This window comes from Pelophylax lessonae (assembly GCF_965119305.1).
Source record: "Pelophylax lessonae genome assembly, chromosome: 12".
NCBI classification, from domain to species: Eukaryota; Metazoa; Chordata; class Amphibia; order Anura; family Ranidae; genus Pelophylax; species Pelophylax lessonae.
The window spans coordinates 170980477-171004012 of NC_138779.1; the positions used below are offsets into that span (position 1 = coordinate 170980477).

Consider the following 23536-nt stretch of genomic DNA (forward strand, 5'->3'; position numbering starts at 1 on the left):
CTCTTTGAGTTGCCTAAGATTCGTCATAAAGAGGTTACAGTGACAGAGTGCCATCTTCAAGGGGATCTTTTACATTTTTGCATCAGTTTCAAGCCTATTTGACCCCCAGACTGAAATAGCTGAGGGTCCATCATTTCCGGTGAGTGGGGGCACAGTAGGGGAGTGAAAAAACCTGCACTGGCTGGACTCTCTTCAGCACTGATTACACATGAAATTGCACAATATATGGACTATATATTTTTTTAAGCTCTAGTGCACTTTTGTAATTAAATATTTTTTTCACCAATTTATGCACATGAGATATAATGTATGATTGTCATTGTTTATTGTTTTATTGCAAGCACTGTTTTTTGTTAGTCATCTATAGGATGCTAGTTTGATGTCTCTTGACTGGACATTTGCATTTGATAAGATAGATGCTTTTGTTAATAACTATATAATCTATATAAAATATTGTCCTTTCTTGCAGGAGTCTTTAATGAATGTTACCGAAATAGTGAAAATCGAGCATTTAAGCTTCTAGTACGACGCTCTAACGTTTGGGGAGGAGCCACTTGTCTACAGTTGGCTTACGAGGCAGATGCACGCAACTTTTTTGCACAGGACGGTGTCCAGGTGCGTAAACATTTAATGAGGCTAATTACACTATAAAAACTAATCTTTAGCAGTGTTTTGTAGATTTTCTTGTTTTTTTAAGGGCTATTTTGGGTGAAATGTAAAATAGATGCACAAGATGTATCAGTAAAGCTCCATTCTGTCTGTATTTGGTTGTTTTTACTACTGGGACACAACTCAATTTAAGTTAGAAAATCCCTGTACTTCAGGCTCCCATTGTTAACCCCCTTGTTAGTTACCTGGCTGCCATACTAATCATACTAATGCTATTACTTTCTGAATTATTGGCCCAATACCGACATCAGTAAGTGAAATTTGGAATATTTAGGTGAACCCTACCTACTTCTATTCTTCCCCATTTTTCAAAAGTAAACATATGATTATTATTATTATTATACAGGATTTATATAGCGCCAAAAATTTGTGCAGCGCTTAACAAAATAAAGGCAGACATTACAGTTACAATACAATTTGGAACAAGAGCAATCAGAGTGCCCTGCTCGTTAGAGCTTTCAATCTATAAGGGAGGGTCAATTGATACAAAAGGTAATAGCTGTGGGGGATGAGCTGATGGAGAAAGTGAAACAGTGTATTAGTTAGTAGCCAGATAGGCTTCTTTAACCACTTAAGCCCCGGAAGATTTTACCCCCTTCCTGACCAGGGCCTATTTTGCGATTCGGCACTGCGTGATTTTAACGGACAATTGCGCGGACGTGCGACGCTGTACCTAAACGAATTTGACGTCCTTTTTTTCCCACAAACAGAGCTTTCTTTTGGTGGTATTTGATCACCTGTGCGATTTTTTGATCATGCGCTATAAACAAAAAAAGAGCGTCAATTTTGCAAAAATAGCAATATTTTTCACATTTTTTAATATGAAATTCCCCCCCAAAAAAATGTAAAAATCAAAATTTTTTAACATTTTCGGTCAATTTGTTTTAATGCTACATATGTTTGGTAAAAAAAAAAAATCGCAAAAAGCATATTTTGATTGGTTTGCGCAAAAGTTATCGCGTTTACTAACAAAGGGAAAGATTTTTGTCATTTTTGTTGTTTTTTTTTTAACGCGTAATGGCGGCGATCTGCGATTTTTTTTTTTTGCGGTACTGCAACATTGCGGCGGACATATCGGACCCTTGACTGACATTTTTGACACTTTTGGGGTTACCAGTGACATTACTGCAGTAATCAGTGCTATACATATGCACTGTTACTGCAAAATGACCCTGATAGTGAAGGGCTTAACTTTACTTGAGAGGGAGGGGCTGTGTGTGTCCCTAGGGGCATGATTCTAACTGTGATTGGCTGTGGCTTGAGCTGTAGAAACAGTGATCAAAGGTCCTACATAGTAGAACCGTGTGATCACTGTTTCTACACAGGGGAGAATGACAGGCGGCTTGTTTATACTAGCCGCCTGACTTTCTCCCTCTGTAGCGACAATCGCAGAGTGACCGGCGGACATCGGGTCCGCCGGTCACATGCGTGGGGGGGTCCGTGACCACGCGGGAGAGGGAGCGCGCCTCCGGGGGCGCGCGCTCGCTCCCTAGACCCTCACAGGCTAACAACGTAGATCTACGTCACTCTGCCTGTGAGGGGCTGACTGCCGCAGTAAATATACTGTGAGCAGTCGGCAAGTGGTTAAAGAGAAGGGTTTTCAGGGATCGTCTAAAGATGGATGGATTAGGGGACAGTCAGACAGATTGGGGTAGAGAGTTCCAAAGAATGAGAGAAGCTCTGGATGATGAGAGAAATACAGTGACTGTCATTGCTGTTCTCCTTGTAAAAAAGACCAGTTACCTTTCTGTGATACTGACTCTGAAGCTTCAAAAGGTTGTGTCAGTGATCCAAAATTATCTGGATTAGGAGAGTGAGGGAAAAGTCAGACATTCTTATCTGTATACTTGTTCGGAGAGTTCACCAACTCCAAGAAAGTTTTAAAGCAAGAGGGTCAGTATGACAGCAACAAAACTAGCCTTCACTGAAGGAAGAGGTCAGCAAAGATAGCCTCCATGTTGTTCTACTTAAGAACTTCTTAACTGGTGGTAAATGGTTATGGAACAGAAGTATGTACACTAATGGTTTGTTCTTTTTATGAGTTATGTTTATTTTCCTTTTAATAACATTAATTATGTTACATGCTTATTTTACAGTCCATGTTAACAGAGAACTGGTGGGGACAGATGGCTCAGAACACACCAGTATGGGCAATGGTTCTGACTTTCTTCTGCCCACCTCTCATTTACACACATCTGATTGAATTCAAGTGAGTAACATTATTTGCTGTTTTGTGTTCTTCTTTTCCATGGTAGATGAACCATTGAAAATGAGTGATCCTCTATGTTGCATGGTCCCAGAACTGCCTTTTAACACATTTTAAAAGGAAACAAATTGGTCCTGTGTAGCCACTGATACATTTTAGAAGTTCTACTGCCACTGTATAATCTGTATCTTGTATACTATTATGCAAATAGTAGCCTTGTTAAAGGGGAGTTCCACCCTGGGAAAGTTTTTTTTTAATAAAAATACCCCCGGGACAGTCAGGGCTAGTGCATTCCAATGGATAGCCTCTGATCTGTCCCGGGTTGCACTTACCTTTTAGAAGAAATACTTACCTTGAAAATGTGTTGTCCAGCGCTGCCATCTCAGGTGTGGGCAGCTTGAAGCCAGTGCGATCCTCTTCTGCGTCCTCTTCCGTCTTCTTCGGTCCCACCATGCACTGCACCGGCCCCGCCGTCACTTCTGGTGCCACAGCGTCATCCCTGCACAGCTTCTGGGCATGCCCAGAAGCGGTTTAGCAAGGTATGACGGCGCCTGCACCGGAACTGATGTCGGGGGCCAGTGCAAACGCATTGATTCCTGGGAGCGATGACGTTCAGCTCCCAGGAATCATTGCAAGCCAGGAAGTGACGAATCGCCGTGGCTGCCAGAGGGGAGGAAGAGGAAGTAAGGTGAGTATATTTTCTTCTAAACAAGGTAAGTAAAAAAAAAAAATTGCGATTATCCATTTGTTTTTCAGGTGACCCGGAGCAAAAGATGGAGGTAAGTATAATTTTAGGGTGGAACTCCGCTTTAATGATAAAATTAATTGGTTTATAAATTTGCTATATAAATGGCAAAATAGGGGCTACTTTTCAAGGACATTACATATATTTATTCTAGGGGATGGTGGGATAGTCTAGGAGGGAATATAAGATGACTTTCTGGAAGGGCTACTCTCTGGAATCAGCAGTGGAGAGTTTATTAAAGCTCACTGATTCAGGATTTATTCTTCTTGGGGAACATCAAGTAATGCAGTAAGGCCTGAAAGTTAGTGTTAATAATAATAGTTTTTCACTAGTTTTGCATTTGGCTAGTGCAGTGTCACTACTGGTAGCATGAGGCAATACCTGGACCCTATAGAGGCTGCACAGGCAGTCCAACTCCTCCAGGATGGCATCAGCACAGTCTCAGGACAGCACAGTCTCAGGAGCATTGAGGAGATTCCAGGGCACAGGCAGTTACTCTAGGAGAGCTGGACAGGGCTGTAGAAGATTCTTAACCCATCCGCAGGACCGGTATCTGCTCCTTTGTGCATGGAGGAACAGGATAAGTACTGCCAGAGCCCTACAAAATGACCTCCAGCAGGTCGCTGGTGTGAATTTCTCTGACCAAACAATCAGGTAAAAAAGCACCTTCTTGTAAAGGACTGTTTGAACCCACTACCAAAAAAAATTTAACTGCTAGTGCTAGCAGAGATCAGGCCTGACTCTGTTAACGCTGCAGTTTAGTGTGCTGTGTATTGGAAGTGACAGTAATCTGCTGATACTGCACTTTTTGGGGGCTGGGTGAAGGAGCTGGGTGAAGGGGCTGGACGCAGGTGCTGGCAGACTTCATGGGCTGGCCTGAGGGCCCAATGTCCTCTAGTGGGCCCTGCTCTCACTGCCCCGCACTGTTGAGCTTGATTGGCATTTGCCATTAAACACCAGAATTGGCAGATCTGCCTCTGGTGTCCTGTGCTTTTCACAGCTGAGAGCAGGTTCACTCTGAGCACATGTGACAGACATAAAAGGGTCCGGAGAGGCGTGGAGAACGTTATGCTGCCTCTAACATCATTCAACATGACCAGTTTGGTAGTGGGTCAGTGATGGTCTAGGGAGGCATATCCATGGAGGGACACACAGTCCTCTACAGGCTAGACAATGGCACCCTGACTGCCATTAGGTATCAGGATGAAATCCTTGGACCAATTGTCAAAACCTATGCTGGATGAAGGAATTTTACCATTAAATGCCCCCACGCTAGCCGGATGTAAATCCAATAGGACACCTCTGGGACATTAGGTTTTGGCCCATCTGACGCCGCCAGGTTGCACCTCAGTCTGTTTAGGAGCTCAGTGATGCCCTGGTTCAGATCTTGGAGGTAATACCCCAGGACACCATTCATCAACTTATAACGAGCTTGCCCTGAAGTTGTCAGGCATGCATACAAGCATGTGAGGGCCATACAAACTACTAAGGACCATTTTTGAGTTGCTGCAATGAAATTTCAGCAAAATGGACTAGCCTGCTGCATTATTTTAGGCTGATCATCTTCATTTCTATCAAACGATGTGGCTTTCTTTCCTTCCCGAATATTACCCAGTCCATGTTAGAAATAGATATCCAGCATGAGATTTTTTTCCCCATTGAGATCTGTTGTGTTTTCAAAGTGTTCCTTTAATTTTTTTTGAGCAGTGTTTAAAATAAAATCTGGGTAACAGTGACCATAGTATGATTCAATTTCATTTAAAGCATATGCCAGATGTTTTTTTTTTTAAAAAGGGGTACATCTTGGAAATGTGTGCACTTTTCTATGTGTGTTATCCCTTTAAACAAGCTGGAAGTACAGAAAAATAACTGTTGATGTGCCAGAAATATAGTATGTCCCTAGTTTTTTCTTTGAAATGACAACACATCTCTGAATTCCTAATAACCCCTCCGTACACAGGCAGAGAGTCACATGAAGGTTATCAGCTCACAAGATTTCTAGCAAAATCAACAAGTAGTATTTGCACTTACGGAACAGATGTAACAAAACGCTTTCTTGGTTTTCTTGGCAGCCAAATAGGGAAGCATCATTGTTCGTTCTCTTGTAGGATTTCCAATCAGGTCCATCTGTTAGTTTTAGTTCACTCTTGGAGAGCAGTCCTCAGCATTGAAAAGTGTTGCTTTCCTAAAATATGTGTTTTTAGATTTCCAATATGTGCTTATTGTGTATGTAAACCTGAAGGCCCCTTCACACGGGCGTTGTCTGGTCTGTTTAGCAGGTGCTCCATGAACAGATCCCTTGCTGAACCGAAGCAGAATGGAGCACATTTTGCTTTAGTGACATTGGTGTCCATTCAGGGAGGATTGGTGACATTGGTGTCCATTCACTCAGCTTTTTTAATTTACCATTAAAAAAGCTGAGTTTTCCTGAAACCAATAAGGTTTGGGGACTGGGAGCAAGCAAAATGGACTAGAGGAGTATGAAAAGAGGGAGCATTGCTTCTCTGTGCCCTGCCGTTTATTTAGAGTTCCCACTGAAACATGTGGAAGATTAGTTGTTCTTAAGTGCAAACCAGGCTACTCCCTGCATAAATTCTCATGCAGCAGAGGTTGCAGACCTTACAGCAGAGCCTTTCAACATTAACCTGCCTGCCTTGTGGGCAAGACACCTTTGGTGTCTAGGTTTCTGCTTCCGATTGCTGCTGCCTGTCTTTACAGGTAGGCTCCTACCTCTAGGCCCCCTCCAGGTATGCCCCCTTGCATCTTCACCACATACAGTAGGAAGTCTACTCTTCTGACTTACTCCAGTCCTGAGGTCAGTGGACCCATTCTTTGTCCCTGTACTCAAGTAAAAAAAAAAAAAAATGAGACCTTTTCCCTGTGCAAAGCATCAGTACAAACTTTTTTTTTTTTTATGTTTATTAAGTATTTTTGCATATTAATACAAAACAACCATACCGGCACAAGAGGGAAGGACAATAAGCCCCCGTTCACACTAAGGCGACCTGTGAGGCGACCTGGTCGCCTCACAGGTCGCCGTAGGTCGCCTCCCATAGGGAAGCTGTGGACCCGTTCTAATAGGAGCGACACAAAACGCTCCAACTTAGAAAAAGGGTCCGGAGCTTCTTTGGGGCGACCAGGAGGCGACCGCCATAGACTTCAATGTTATGAAGTCCGTGGCGGCCGCTCCGTGGTCGCGGCGCGCTGCTCGCCACCCGAAGTCGGATCGCTTGCATGTGAACGGGGGCTTAATTCCAGGACACAATCCATGCAGGTTGACATTAACATTGCATTTGAACACAAATACAAGTCAGAGGGAGCTATAGGGCACTCCAGTGATATAGCAGGAACGGTTACTTAAAGGTCATAATGCTGGGAGCAGGGGAGCTCTGCTCACAAAGGACAAAAACAAACCTATTGCGAGAAGGGTAAAGAAGTAATGAGGGGAGAAGGAGGGACATGGATTAGAGGAAATTAAGGGAGGGAGTAGACTGGAGGGGACTTGACCTAAAAGCTGGAAGATCAACAAATCGTGAGGTCGCAAACCATGAATTCCAGATCTTGTGGAACTTTTGGGGCAGTTACGACCCAGATAGCTGAGTTTGTACAACGGGAGGACATTATTGATCAAAGTCATAGTACAAACAAGTGGTTACTGCCCTCACCTATAACTGGTCACTGCATCAAGGAGCATTGGAAAGGCATATGCAAAAACAAAGAAATTTCCAAGCTCAACTTACCGATCAGCCTGCGACCAACCAAATTGACCTGTCCAACAGTATGCTTTAAAGACAGGGGTTTAGTTGCACAAAACAAGTTGAGCTTAGAAATTTCTTTGTTTTGTCATTATTGATCAAAGTGCACCATTACCAAAGGGGGGTCTGGCACTTTTCAGTTCATCAGAATAGCTTTCCTGGCATAATAAAAAGCATAAAACAAACGTTTGCAATACGTGGTAGCAACCGTAATGAATGTTGTTCCTGTGAGATAAACAGGTCTAGCACCTTTTGTGGGGATTGCAGCGAGCACAGCACTCTCTCATGAGTGTGTAAGACTAAATAAATTAAATAGTAGTGCCACGCAATATAAAGTGCTCAAGATATGTATATAAATGTGCAATATACAATAAATATTTAAATACAAATGATAAATGAATAATCAATAAATTAATATAATGAAAATAGTGAAAGAAAATCATGACACTAGTTGCGCACAAAATAAATAAAATAAAAGCAATCCTCAATAAATCAAATAATGGTGCATCAATAAACTGTGCCCAGAAAATAAGTCCACAATATAAATGTTGGATATGGAATCCAAAAAACTAAATATACTGTGAATAAATGTGAGTCCAAAAAATGAAGTCCAAAAAATAACTTCTATAAACGTGATAAACCAAATGATCTTGTGAGATTCCAGTGCTAATAAAAAGGTGACACCCAAATTAGATCCACCACCGATGTGCTCCACACCCGTCAAATTAGCAACTCACCCTCATTTGTTGCCTACCACTCTCATGGATAAGGCAAATTTCGCTGTGTATATTACTGTTAGCTGTGGTGTTCCACCAAGGCAATGCAGACAGCGGTCCTCATATAAACCAGAAGGTTGGGGGATAATCCTTAGCTCCAAACCATGTGGAAAAAACATATAACAGAGGGACCCCACTTAAGATGTTGTATCCAGATAGGCGTAATAAAACGGAGCTCCATAGAAGCAGCTAAACACGGAGTTGAGATATGTTGATGTCAATGGTGGTCAACTTTCTTGATGTAGCAGGCCTCAAATGCAGCTCCTGACATCACCATTGGGCTGCCCAGCAATTCAGCAAACGTAATGCTACTCAGAAAACCCACCACTAAGTTATGACTGATGGCAAACTCGGGTTGAGAACCCAGTCACATAGGGTGTTGCGGTGAAGGCACGTTTCACTACAGAAGTTACTATTGGATACACTATTTGGTCACTTCAAAGTGGACTATATGTAGAGTTTTTGGAAAGTGCAATATTTATATCACGAAAGATTGTCACCAGGACTTTTTTTTTACCTTAAAAGAAGATAATATTAATTATAAACACATTTTCACATCAAATTATTTATTCACCAATTTCAGAATATTTTTTTTATATATTCATCCACCTATTTTATATGGTGATCACCATTGGCATGCTTTGCCCTTTAAGATCATATAATTGATTGTCATTTAATTTTTTTACATATTTATTGATTATTAATTTATCATATGTATTTAATATTTATTGTATATTGCACATTTATATACATAATCTTGAGCACTTTATATTGTGCGGCACTATTTAATTTATTTAATTTATTACGTGGTAGCAACCGTGTCACATATACCTAGCAATAGCATAAGTGCATCTCTAGAAACCGTTAAACTGCTAACAACCCCCACCTCCGATGCCACCTCACCCAAGAATACCTGTAGCAGAGGACAAGACCAATGTAAAGTAGTCAGTATACACCTTGTATAACAGTGTAAATTTGCTGTCCCCTCAAAACAACTCAACACACAGCCATTAATGTCTAAACTGCTGGCAACAAAAGGGAGTACACCAAAGGAGTACACTTTTAAATTGTTGGTTGTATATTTTAATTCAGGTTGCACAATTGATTTAATTGGATTTTTCGGATTAGCACACAGTATTTTAGGAGTTCATATTCAAGTTACCACCATACAGCACCTCAAAATTAATTTATTCATTTAGGTTTGGTACAGTGCCTTGCGAAAGTATTCGCCCCCCTTGAACTTTTCGACCCTTTGCCACATTTCAGGCTTCAAACATAAAGATATAAAACTGTAATTTTTTTTGTGAAGAATCAACAATAAGTGGGACACAATCATGAAGTGGAACGACATTTATTGGATATTTCAAACTTTTTAAACAAATAAAAAACTGAAAAATTGGGCGTGCAAAATTATTCAGCCCCTTTAAGTTAATACTTTGTAGCGCCACCTGTAAGTCGCTTGGGGTATGTCTCTATCAGTTTTGCACATCGAGAGACTGAAATTTTTGCCCATTCCTCCTTGCAAAACAGCTCGAGTTCAGTGAGGTTGGATGGAGAGCGTTTGTGAACAGCAGTTTTCAGTTCTTTCCACAGATTCTCGATTGGATTCAGGTCTGGACTTTGACTTGGCCATTCTAACACCTGGATATGTTTATTTGTGAACCATTCCATTGTAGATTTTGCTTTATGTTTTGGATCATTGTCTTGTTGGAAGACAAATCTCTGTCCCAGTCTCAGGTCTTTTGCAGACTCCATCAGGTTTTCTTCCAGAATGGTCCTTTATTTGGCTCCATCCATCTTCCCATCAATTTTAACCATCTTCCCTGTCCCTGCTGAAGAAAAGCAGGCCCAAACCATGATGCTGCCACCACCATGTTTGACAGTGGGGGATGGTGTGTTCAGGGTGATGAGCTGTGTTGCTTTTACGCTAAACATAACGTTTTGCATTGATGCCAAAAAGTTTGATTTTGCTTTCATCTGACCAGAGCACCTTCTTCCACATGTTTGGTGTGTCACCCAGGTGGCTTGTGGCAAACGTTAAACAACACTTTTTATGGATATCTTTAAGAAATGGCTTTCTTCTTTCCACTCTTCCATAAAGGCCAGATTTGTGCAGTATACGACTGATTGTTGTCCTATGGACAGAGTCTCCCACCTCAGCTGTAGATCTCTGCAGTTCATCCAGAGTGATCATGGGCCTCTTGGCTGCATCTCTGATCAGTCTTCTCCTTGTATGAGCTGAAAGTTTAGAGGGACGGCCAGGTCTTCGTAGATTTGCAGTGGTCTGATACTCCTTCCATTTCAATATTATCGCTTGCACAGTGCTCCTTGGGATGTTTAAAGCTTGGGAAATCTTTTTGTATCCAAATCCGGCTTTAAACTTCTCCACAACAGTATCTCGGACCTGCCTGGTGTGTTCCTTGTTCTTCATGATGCTCTCTGCGCTTTAAACGGACCTCTGAGACTATCACAGTGCAGGTGCATTTATATGGAGACTTGATTACACACAGGTGGATTCTATTTATCATCATTAGTCATTTAGGTCAACATTGGATCATTCAGAGATCCTCACTGAACTTCTGGAGAGAGTTTGCTGCACTGAAAGTAAAGGGGCTGAATAATTTTGCACGCGCAATTTTTCAGTTTTTATTTGTTAACAAAGTTTGAAATATCCAATAAATTTCGTTCCACTTCATGATTGTGTCCCACTTGTTGTTAATTCTTCACAAAAAAATAAAATTTTATATCTTTATGTTTGAAGCCTGAAATGTGGCAAAAGGTCGAAAAGTTCAAGGGGGCTGAATACTTTCGCAAGGCACTGTATATACCAAAATTGACAGTTCCTGTCTTCACTGACACTAATTTTATTTCACCATTAGGAGGCGCCATTTTAATATATATTTTGTACGGAACTGGGAAGATGTTTTTTGCAACTCACCATGTTTGTGAACTTGTACCTACAGGTAAGCCTATAATAAGGCTTAAATGTAGGTACAATAAATATCTCCTAAACCTGCACGGTTTAGAAGATTTCCAAATTGAATACAGCCGGTGACGTCACCAACGCTGAGCCGTCCCTTCAGAGGTTCAGGACTCCCTATGCATGCGCAATGAGTGGCGTCATCGCAGTGTGAATCAGAAAGCTGGAGGGCGCAAACCCAGAAGAAAGATCAGTTGAAGATGGAAGCCCTGTCAGTGGTGACAGCTCGCCACTTTAGGGCCTTTACCTTGCAGGTTAGAAATAAAATGGGCTGCGGTTTACTACCACTTTCCATAAACTTCTGTGGTTATTTACAATGCTTTCTACCCTTAAAAACAGTTAAACTTCACTGCATTTCACTGATCTGTAGATTTTTCACTGAGATTTTGGTGTAGTGAAAATTGTCAATGTTGCTCATGCCTAATGGGTGTGCTGCACCACATTTTTAATGCCATTCACAATAAAACATTCCCTTGGCCTGATGAGGTGCAGAACTTTAGTCTATATATCAACTAAATATTGTGCTGTACTGAGTCTCTACAAAAAAGAAAAAAAGTAAGGGTGAGCTGCTATTTTCTTAAGCAATAACTATTTAAAGGTAGCCCTGTTTTAAACATTTGCTACAATATTGTGCTAAATATAAAATTGAGATAAATGTTTGATACTGTTTAATTTCTTTTTTTTTTAGAAGCTCTGATAATGAAAATGGAGTGGATAATGTCCAGCGAGTGGAAATGGACAGTCTGGATATTGATATAAAGACCACAGTGGCAGAAATCATGGAAGGGTAGGTTACTAATATAAATGGTTTCTCCAATGTAAATGAAAGAAAAACAAGCTACTTTTATTCCTCCACGTAACATTGGATAGGGCCCTCCTCCTTCTTGAAGACTCTATAGCAGCCCCTCTGGCAACATTCTTCAATAATTGATTGCTGGGTTATTCACATCTGCCTCACTACTTGTGGAATCTGCACCAGTGCAGCAAACAAGTGAAGTCATTTCCTATTGTGTGTCACCGCAAGAGCTTTGCCAGACTGAGTTTCTACAGGGTAAGTCAGGGCGTTCTCTGTGGGTACTGGGTTTCACTTAGATTGCACTCACATTGGCAGTGACAGTGCTCCAAACTGTGTCAGGAATGGGTAAATGTACCATGCCTGGAACCACTTAGTAGAGAGTATGGTTTATTTGTGGCCAAGTACGGTTCTCTTTTGTGTGAGCATAAACTGTGCCTGAGCACAGAATTCTTCATAGATCATTAAGTACAGACACAGGGATCACTATGGGCTGGTTGGCAGATGTAATAATGGAGGTTTGCTTAGGGATGCTTCTTTATAGCCCAGTGTGAGTGCAGACCAGTGGGGGAGTGAAGAGGGGGATAGTTGAACTCTGGCACAGTTCAGTTCAACATTATCCTGTATGAGTGCACCCTAAAGGCACTTTTCCACTGCAAGTACCGGCTCGGCTCTACTCGGCCCTGCTTGGCCCGGTTTGCTTTTCCACTGCTGGTACCGCATGGTACGGTGTTGGAACGGTTCGGTACGGTACGGTATGGTTTGCTTTTCCACTAAAGTAGTACTAAAGTTAAGTGGGTGGGATAACAACGGGGTGGGTGGGATTCTCTGACCAATCAGTGGCTAGTAGTGACTGCGTGCAAAGGATTGTGGGATATGGTACCGGGTATGGTACCTGTTGCAACCACAATTGAGTAGGTACTGTTTTTGAGAGCCGTACCGTTCGGTTCCATGCAGTGGAAAAGCGCCGCCGTACCGTACCGTACCGTACCGAACTGTTCCTACACTATACCATGCGGTACCAGCAGTGGAAAAGCACAAAAGCGAGCCGAACCATTCGGTGCCATGCAGTGGTTTGCCAGTGGAATAAATTGTTTACAGGAGGTCTCTAACTTACAAGCAGACCTGAATGTTTTGTTTAAATGGGCAACTGTGTGACAATTAAGGTTTAAAGTGGTCCTAAATACAGAAGGTTTTTTACCCAAATGCATTTTATGTAAAAAAACGTCCGTGTTCAGCTTCCCCCCAGCCTCCCCTTATACTAACCTAAGCCCCATCCCGATCCAGTGATGTGCAAAAAAGCATCAGCTCTCCCATGTCTCTCTTCCCTCATTGACTCACACAGCAGCGGGAAGTCATTGGCCGTTCCTAGTTAACCCCTTATTAACCTTTAGGTAGCCCTAATTCATTTTTAACTCCTCCTTCATTCCTCTTTCCTTTTTTGAAGACTTTTAATCATTGTATGCAAACTTTCTTTTTATTTTTGTGCATTTTTTTTTTAATTCTGCATTAAAAAAAACAAAAAAAAATGACACGTGATTAGGTGGCCCTTGCTCATAAGAGCTTACAATCTAAATGGGTGGACAAGTGATACAAAAAGGTAATACTTGTGTGGGAAAAAATTGATTGAGAAAGTAATACATCAGTTGTTAGGCTGAGGTGGCAAATGCTTCACTGAAGAGTTGAGTTTTCAGGGATTGCTAGATAGAGGAGGAGATAGCCAGCCAGACTGAGGTATGGAGTTCCAGAGAGAGGCTCCCAGCCAGACTGAGGTATGGAGTTCCAGAGAGAGGCTCTGAAGAAATCCTGGAAGCAAGCATAGGAGGAGATGATAAGAAAGCTAGAGAGCAGGAAGTATTGGTAGGAGCAAAGAAGATCATTATGGTGATATTTTGAGACATGGTTGATGATGTAGCTCGGGGCAGAGTTGTGATAGAATTTGTGATTTGTTGTTTGCATTTTGATTTTATTCAATGGACAAGTGGAAGTCAGTGGAGGGTTTGGCAGTGAGGGGTGGTGGACAGTCAGCAGTTGGTAAGATGAATGGGCTTGTCAGCAGCATTCCTGATAGACTGAAGGGTAGGCCAACGAGGAGGGCATTGTAATCGACGAGGTAAGAGATAACAAGGGAATGAATAAGTAGCTTGGTGGTGTCATTGGTTTAGAAGGTACATACTTTGAAAATAACGATGTCCAGGATTACACCCTGGGGACTGCCTAACAGTTGTGTTTTTCATCTTGATATAACATTTTGGAAGGGGGGGAGAAGAAATATTATGAGTTGAGTTTTGGAAAATTTGTATGAGAGATATAATTTTACAGCATTTATAAAAGGAACAGTTTGCCGAATTAAATTAGCATTTTTATAGAGTTATCATTACCCTTAATTCCCAGAAGCATGCTACTACCATGTGCAAGAAATCCTGGCTGTATTTTACAATGCTTATTATGACTATATCAGACTCATATAACCACACAGCAGGACTCCTTTATCCCACTTAGTTTTCTATGGATCAAAGGATAGCACAACCCTAAAACCAGTGGCCATAAGCTATAATTCCTATACTTTGCCCAAGTCTAATGGTTGTTTGCAGGGTTGTGAAAGCACTGGTGGGGCTGGCAGGAGTTGGATGATGCACTTTAGTAGATTCATATTGGATACCAGAGGGCCTTGCCCCATCATTGACTGCAACCTTTACAATGCTGATCTCAGTACTTTGACTGAAATGTATTTTCGACCCCCCTCTCTCTTCCTTTCCTGGAGTATATGGCCTATGCTTCTTTGCAGTGACGGGTATTATAGGAAAATCCTGAAGTAAGGGCCTGTAGTAAAATATGAAAGGTATGACACTGAAAACCTCTTAAACTTATGCTGGACAGCTCCAATAATGAGGCCCTGACATGTGGATGCTGTGCACAAAAAAAGGAAAGTAGGGGGCGGAAAGAATAGTCATCATTATTGCCTGTAGTGTCCTTGCAGCTGATCTTTTTAATTTCATGACTTACAATGCCTCATTTTACACTGTGTTTCTGTGTCAACCTATCCATTTCTGTAGAGGCAGGGCTTCTCTTACTTATGTTGTGGCTGCTCCCCATGAGTGGTTATCAAATAACTGATGTGGGGAATAGAGATGGGAATTTGTGGAAAGTCTAGGGTTGGAAAACCAAACCCATCCTGACTCCACACAAAGACAAAAGGCTGGACTTTCTAAGGCACATAATGAAATGATTTATGTCAACTCTCAGGTTCTTTTAAAACAAAATTTTATTACAAGAAAAAATTACAATAAAATGTTTGAAGGGACAAGATGTCCAAACAGAGACACATATAACAGACGTGATGACAGTGAGATCATTAAAATCGAATAGCCCAAGACCATTTTTACTCATACATTCTCAAAGAGATATGAGAAAATGGTGTGGGTTATTGTAAAGTTCACAAAGTTATATTACATAACATCATAGAGTACATAGTTACACCCGACATTTGGTCTACGCATTTCGCAACATGCTTCTTCAGGACCGTATTTAAATATCAGAAGTTTCTGTCAGTCCATCTTACCACGGTCTTAGACCCCAAGGGCCTGACTAGGACTCAGGGTTTACCAATCCGGAGTCCCCTCTTTTCCATATATATTCCTTAAGTGAATTTGGAAAAAACTTATTATAATCAGACCCTTGTTATTTGGCTCCCTCTATGCCCTCCTGGGAGACGTTGGCTACACTCCAATACAGAAACTTCACTTTTTGAGTTCAGGACCACTCACAGTGGATATATCCCACACAAATCAGCTTTCTTTTTCACACTGTGGTTGTAGATGACATCTTTATTTTCTTTTTAGGGAGGAAATAATGAGGGAAAAAAGTGAGCTTATGGAGCTGAAACCTGGCAAGGCAACTGACTCACACTCAGAAGTCCCAGAAATGGAAATCACTAAAGAGAAGCCCCGGCCTCAATGGATGAGGCGCTGGAAGCAGTTCTGGAGTGCCCCCGTCACTGCATTCTTTGGCAATGTAGTCATGTACTTTGCCTTTCTCTTCCTTTTCTCCTATGTGTTGCTCATGGACTTCAAGGAACCACCACCCATTGGTCCATCCACTTCAGAGATCATATTGTATTTCTGGGTTTTCACCATGGTCTGTGAAGAAATACGGCAAAGCTTCTTTGTGGGGTCAATGCCAGTGACACAGAAGGTCAAGCAGTACTTGCAGGATTCTTGGAATCATGTGGACATCACAGCCCTGTTGCTTTTCATCATTGGTGTGATTTGCAGGTAAATCAGCATGGAAACCTGGTATTGTAAACCTTTTTAACTTGTAAAGTGGATATTTCAAGTGGGTCTGTCATGCAAAATGTATACACTATAATTGACCTAATTCAACCTATAGATTACAGGATAAATATATGATGTTTCAAATGATTTGGTGATCATGTGTTCATATTATGACACCATACAATTTTTTTTACAAAACCCACACTTTAAACCTTCAACAGTGCTTTACAGTTGTCAATTAACAAATTATTTTGTATGACAGAAAAGGAAGAAAAGGAAGTGAGTAACTGCATGCCTGCTTTCCCCATACCTCCGAGGTCAAAGTATGTTGTTAGGTGCCGGCAAGCACTATGCAAGAATCTTATCTCACAGTATAGCCATAATCGGGTACATTTTGATGCCTACTATTCATTTCTAAGCTTGCCCTTACATTATTGCAAAACTGCAACAGATTCACACTTCACACCAACATAGTGCCTTAAGCCATTTAATATATGCAGATTCTTATCCTAGATGAGTTTCTAGTGTAGATGTTAGTGGTGGACCCCATGCAAAAACCACACGAAAAAAAAAAAAAAAACAGAAAAGAATGGGGTCCCACCCAAAATCTATATTAGACATTACTGAGCATGCAGCCTGTTAGGCCAGGAAACCAGGCTGGGGAGGAACCAGCGTGCACTTCCCCCAATTCCTATTATCAGGCCACATTACCTCAACATGTGGAGAGGAACTTGCCAGGAAAGACCCCCCTGGCAGACTACCTAGTCCCCATGTTGACGAAGACGACATCCTTTTAGGGTGACCCATTAGGGTATAGACCATTTGATATGTAGAGTCCAAAAATCTTATACGCATGGATAAATCCTGCCATATGTGTTTGAATGTGCCAACTAAAGTTTTAGATATTAAAATTACATGTTTTGCACCTTTTGGGGAGGGGGAGGGGAGTGGGTACCTGTTTTTGACAGGTACCTGTTCCTACTTCCAGTGGACTCGGCCGTGGTAAAGTAAGTCATAAGCCAAGCCCCTCCTCCGCCAAGCCTTGTGGCTTCACTGCCCGGTTCCTATCATGGCAATGGCGGAGGCAGCACCCGATGGCCGGTGAAAACATTGGCTGGGGTGCCGACATTGCTGGATTCTAGGACAGGTAAGTGTCCATATATTAAAAGTCAACAGGTACAGTATGTATGTAGGTGATGACTTACATTTTTTTTCTGAGGGCAGAACGCAGCTTTATACTAAACACAAAGTTTTTGATTTAACCACTTGTGGCCGGCCGCAATGTACTGCGGACGGGCATCCCATGCAGGTAAAGCTATGTACTCGTCTGCCGCTTCTGGGTTTAGGGCACACGGTCTCACAGCCCCCCCCCCCCTTGTGATTGTACACAGCAGGAGTCTGTCAGCAGATCCCGGCCAATGACCACTGCACTATCGCAGTCCCAGTGCCATGTGGCAGTTGCTAATCACTGCCATTAGTAGTATAAAATAAATAAATAGATAGCAATTGCCGTATATACAGTATGTACCATAGTTTGTAGAGGCTATACTTTCACGCAAACCAATCAATAGTTATACAGAGTTGCATGGCCCCGTAACTCCCAGTTAAAATAGCACAGTGCAAACTGGCAAAAAAATCACCTGGTCATGAAGGAGGTAAAACCCTTCAAGAGCTGAAGTGGTTTCCTTTCTCTTTCTGTATATGGATGGTGGAGCCACAATTATTTGAATTAATAAAATCTAAAAAAGCACTTTTTTCCTAATTGATATGCAGCTGTCACATGACCTAGCTCTTTACAAGCCTGTCTGCAGGACAAATAAGGAGCTTCTAGTCCTGCTGGTAAAATGTTCAAACTAAAAACTAAAAAAAAAAAAAAAATTGCTTTTGGGATACAGATTAAAAACATTTAACTAATTTCAATAAACTGTTTTAAATGGCCATACAAATATACATTTGAAATGAAATGTTATACTTTTTTTGCCTACCCCCTCCAACCTTTGTCTTAGAATAACAGGGAGGTGAAGCCTCCATCATTCAAGATATAATATCTCACCCCTATTGTGTTTAGATGGTTAGTGGACACGGGAAGAGAGGAGAGGGAGTGGGTTGCCATTGATCACTGTGTTATGTCCACATATGTGACTCTCTATAGTGCTGCTGTGTTAGGGAAGAAATGCTCAGGTTAGAAAATACACTGAAGCATGTGCACTAGCTGGCAACACTGCTCTGCAAAATCCCCAACCACAGTGGGGACATGGACAGAAGAGAGAGATGGAGAACAGCAGAATCAACCAGGTTGAGTGAGCATTAACAGCATGTAATTCAGCATTTATTGATAGTTTGTAATTTTGTGGGTTCAATGACTCTTAGGGGAAAAAAAAGACTTTAAGCCATAAAAATAAAAGCTGACTGTTGTAAGTACCCCTGTCAGTGTAAAAATTGATTTTTAATACATACTTACCTGTAAAATCCATTTCTTGAAGAACATCACAGGACACAGAGCCATAAACCATAACATATGGATTATACAGCCACCTACAGGTGAAGGACACTGGCAAGCAATCAGAAAAGATGTCCCCCTATATAACCCCTCCCACACAGAAAGTACCTCAGTTTTGTAGCAAGCAATAAAGGCCCCATAAAAGAGGGGAGAAACCTCTGTGTCCCGTGATGTACTTCAAGAAATTGATTTTACAGAGAAGTATGTATTAAAAATCCATTTTTCTTTTCATACATCTCGAGATACAGAGCCATAAATCATAACATATGAGATGTCCCAAAGCAATGCATCTGAGGGGACTGGGACACCAAAAAATACCGCCATCAGACCACAAAAAGGACTACACCACTGCCTGCAGAACACTGCGGCCAAATGCAGACTCCTCCTGGGTCCCAACATCCACTCGATAGAAACGAGTGAACGTATGCACCGACGACCAGGTTGTAGCATTGCAAATCTAAGCCAAAGAGGCTTGATGGCGAAGTGCCCAAGAGGCACCTACTTCTGCTTGAAGGAAAGCTAGAATGATATATTTGTGGGGGTGTAATTTCCTGGCTTCACACTAGGTAATGTAGGATTTCCAGACCCTGTAATAAATGTTTCTAGAGACTGGTTTCCTAGCATTTATCAGGGTATGAACTGCAGGGCCAGATACACCCCGCTAATTCAAGATTAAGGCTTCAATAGCCAAGCCGTGAAATTTAGAGACTGTACAGCAGGGTGGAATATCGGACCTTGAGAGAGTAGGTCCGGATGCAGTAGAAGGGCCCAAGGTCTTCTTACTGCCAACCTTTGGATTTGTGCATACCAAACCCTCCTCGGCCATGCCGGAGCTACCAGGATTACTGGTTTCCCCTCTAGCTGGATCCTGCGCAACAGACGCAGTATCAGCTGCACCAGACAGAGGAAAGGCAAAAAACAGGGAATACTCCTTCCAAGGAGTCATTAGAGCATCCACTGACTGCGAGTGGATTCCTGGTCCTGGACACAAATCTCTTCAACTTGTTGTTGAACCTCGATGCCAACAGATCTACGTCTGGGACCCCCCAGCATAGGCAGATTGATTGACCATTTCAGGTTGTAGGGACCATTCTCCCGGAAACATCTGTTGACGACCAGAGCTGGTGCAAGAATTTTTGACTACTCAGGGGAAGGTGCATTTTACCGCCCCCGCAACCTGGCACACTAAGGTGGCTGCTTAAACAGCCTGTAGTAATATCGTTTTTCAAAGTAGTACTGATAATGGAAAGTAAAACTCATTCGTTTTGTTACGTGATGCACACACAAAACATGTTTACATTTAGACCTCAGTTCACCCCAATTCCTGCCCCTTCACACCTCAGACCACCCCAATTCCTGCACCTTAACACCTCGGACCACCCCAATTCCTGCACCTTCACCCCTCAGATCACTCCACGTCCTGCACCTTCACACCTCAGACCATCCCAATTCCTGCACCTTCACACATCAGATCACCCCAATTTCTGCACCTCCACACATCAGACCACCCCAATACCTGCACCTAAGACCTCATATCAACCCAAATTCCTGCACCTTTACCCCTCAGATCACTCCACGTCCTGCACCTTCACACCTCAGACCATCCCAATTCCTGCACCTTCACACATCAGATCACCCCAATTTCTGCACCTCCACACATCAGACCACCCCAATACCTGCACCTAAGACCTCATATCAACCCAAATTCCTGTATCTTCAAGCCTCTGATCACCCCAATTCCTGTACCTTCACACCTCAGATCACCCCGATTCCTGCACGCAAAGACCAACCCAAATCCTGCACCTTTAGATCACCCCAATTCCTGCATGTCCACACATCAGACCACCCCAATTCCTGTACTATCAGACCTCAAATCAACCCAAATTCCTGTATCTTCAGGCCTATAATCACCCCAATTCCTGCACCTTCACATCTCAGATCACCACAATTGCTGCATCACTGTAGCCCACTGAACACCTGCCCCACTGCTGTACCCCCTGCACACCTGTTCCCCACTGTGCATTCCCAGCACACCAGGTCCCCACTGTACCCCCCCCCCCACACACACACTGTATCCCCTCCACACCTGTTCCTAACTGTGCTCTCCCTGTTCCCCACTGTACCACCCTAAGTGCCCGTTCCCCAATATACCCCTCCTGCACACCTGTTCCCCACTGTACCACCCTGCACACCTGTTCCTCACTGTACCACCCACCCCCCTTGAACACCTATTCACCACTGTACCACCCTGTGTGCTTGTTCCCCAATGTACCCCCCCGCGCACCTGTTCCCCACTGTACCACCCTTTACACCTGTTCCCCACTGTACCATTCTGTATGCCTGTTTCCCACTGTACCACCCACCCCCCCAGCACACCTGTTCCCCACTGTACCAACCTGCACACCTGTTCCCCAGTGCACGCGTGTTCTCCACTGTACCCCGCACTCCCCCTGCACACCTGTTCCCCACTGTACCACCATGCACACATGTTTCCAAATGCATGCCTTTTCCCCACTGTACCCCCCACCAACTTGCACACCTGTTCCCCACTGTACCACCCTGCACACCTGTCCCCCACTGCAGGCCTGGTCCCCACTGTATCTCCACCCCCCCTGCACACCTTTTCCCCACTGTACCACCCTGCACACCTGTTCTCCACTACACGCTTGTTCCCCCCTGTACCCCCCCACCCAGCACACCTCTTCCCCACTGTACCACCCTGCACACCTTTTCCCCACTGCATGCCTGTTCCCCACTGTACCCCCCACCCCCTGCACACCTATTCCCCACTGTACCACCCTGCACACCTGTTACCCACTGTACGACCCTGCACACCTGTTCCCCCACTGCACACCTGTTCTCCACTGTACCACCCCTGCACACCTCTTCCCCACTGTAGCCACATTTTACATGGCAATTCCGCAGACCAGCTCTTTAACCAAAGGATTCTGCGCATATGCACTGTCATCAGAGCAAACCATGACATTTGCCATATGGAGTCCGTAAGAGCATCAACTGTGAAACATAAAGTGTGAAGTAGATCTGGTCTCTATGATCATTTCACAAAACCCATCCCCCATACAGTTAGTAAACACTCCCCTAGGCTCACACTTAACATTAACAGTCTCTCACTTTCCTTCTTGGCTCATTCAATAAACAGTCCAGGGGTATGTAGATGTTTTTGTATTTTATTGATAAATTAGGGATGGGAGAAGGGAATAGTGGGATACTCCAAATTATCAAGCACAAGATTTGAAGACTTCTATCTCTTGGTACAGCCAGGCTATTGATTCCCCTTGCCACTGAGGTGAATTTATCTTTAAGTCTCTTTCCAAATGACTTGATGAACCAAGTTTATCTTCAGGACACTCTCCTTAGTATCCTCTTTCTTGCTTGTTGACACCCGTCCACTGACTATCCTACTCCTGGGGTGGCCACCCTCAGGTCAGGCCCCTTGACACAATCCCCTGTGCTCACGATACTGTTTTTCCAGGGTCTACAGTGTCTCCCCCTCAGTCAGCTCTTCTGGACCTCTGGGTTCAGCTCCATTCCTCTGGCCCTCAGGACGACCTCCTGAGGCCACGTGCCACTGCTACAGAGGAGGAGGCAGCCGCCACCCTCCCTCTGGGGCTCTGCTCTCTAGCCAAAGACCTCACAGCACATGTGCTACTGGATTTTATACAGTATTCCAGAATGCACAGAGGTGACTAGCCCCTGCCAATCACCAGGACTGTACCAAAGCCTATGCATCCATTTGTCAGGTTTCCTCCCACTGTCCAACATGCCTCCCTATTAGACCATTGTGAAACACTCTCTAGACATAATGAATCGCATACTGAGCACCATGAGCAGACCTTACAAACAGATCCTGCTCTCCAATAAGCAGAGAGCAATATAGATTTGCCTGCTGCTCCTCTGATAAAAATAAAAAACGCACAGTTTATAAAATACCACCAAAAGAAAGCTCTATTTGTGGGAAAATGGACATCAATTTTATTTTGGTACAGTGTCGGACGACCTTGCAATTTTCCATAAAAGTAACACAGTGCCGAATCGCAAAAAAGGGCCTAGTCATTAAGGGGGCAAATCCTTCAGGTCCAGAACTGGTTAACAAGCACTTTTCTATGTGGTCTTTTATTTTGCTCATAGTTTAATTTAAAGTTTTGATGATTTTTATTGTTTTCTGTACTGTGATTTCTTTGTCAAGTAGGTATTTAGTGAGCGAGAGACTTTTGATAGGGCAGACTTGGAGAAAAATGAATCCGTCTTATCCTGGATTGAGTTGCATGAGTAATACAGTGCGGACATGTTTTGTAAAAAAGTAGTGTTTTCAGGGTTGGTGAGGTCCCTCATTTTAGATTTAAATTCAATGGGATTATAGGCATACAGGGTTTGTAAATAAATTGACCCAGATCTCCATTTATTAGTTGTTTTGTAACCTACTGTAAGGTGGCTGGTGAACTCAGACTGGCTTTATATTTCTCCTTAGAAGCCCAATATATTCCTGATTTATTTAGCTTTATAGATTAATTCCTGCATACTTTAGGAGAGATTAGCTTTTATAATTAGCTTCCTAATCATCTTTTGTGTCTTTTCACAGAATGTTCGAATTTTCATATGAGTCAGGGCGGACCATACTCTGCTTTGATTTCATGGTTTTCACTCTCCGGCTCATTCATATTTTTGCTGTGAACAAACAGCTTGGGCCCAAAATCATCATTGTCCAAAAAATGGTAAGTATGTAAGAACATAGTAACATGACCTTGCAATTTGTCATGAGCAGACAGGTGAAACAGTCAGCTTGATTAGTGCATGGTCATGCAAAAACAAGGAAAAAA

At 42.8% G+C, this 23536-nt stretch overlaps 1 protein-coding gene across 1 annotated transcript in view; it reads left to right on the top strand.

Moving 5' to 3' along the window:
- Window positions 1-23536, top strand: part of TRPM4 (transient receptor potential cation channel subfamily M member 4) — a 252482-nt gene that overhangs the window by 193365 nt on the left and 35581 nt on the right. Inside the window, exons 14-18 of the mRNA XM_082274469.1 lie at window positions 470-615; window positions 2766-2878; window positions 11820-11918; window positions 15767-16198; window positions 23299-23431. Coding sequence (XP_082130595.1) covers window positions 470-615; window positions 2766-2878; window positions 11820-11918; window positions 15767-16198; window positions 23299-23431 — 923 coding nt within the window. The remainder of the gene's footprint in view (window positions 1-469; window positions 616-2765; window positions 2879-11819; window positions 11919-15766; window positions 16199-23298; window positions 23432-23536) is intronic.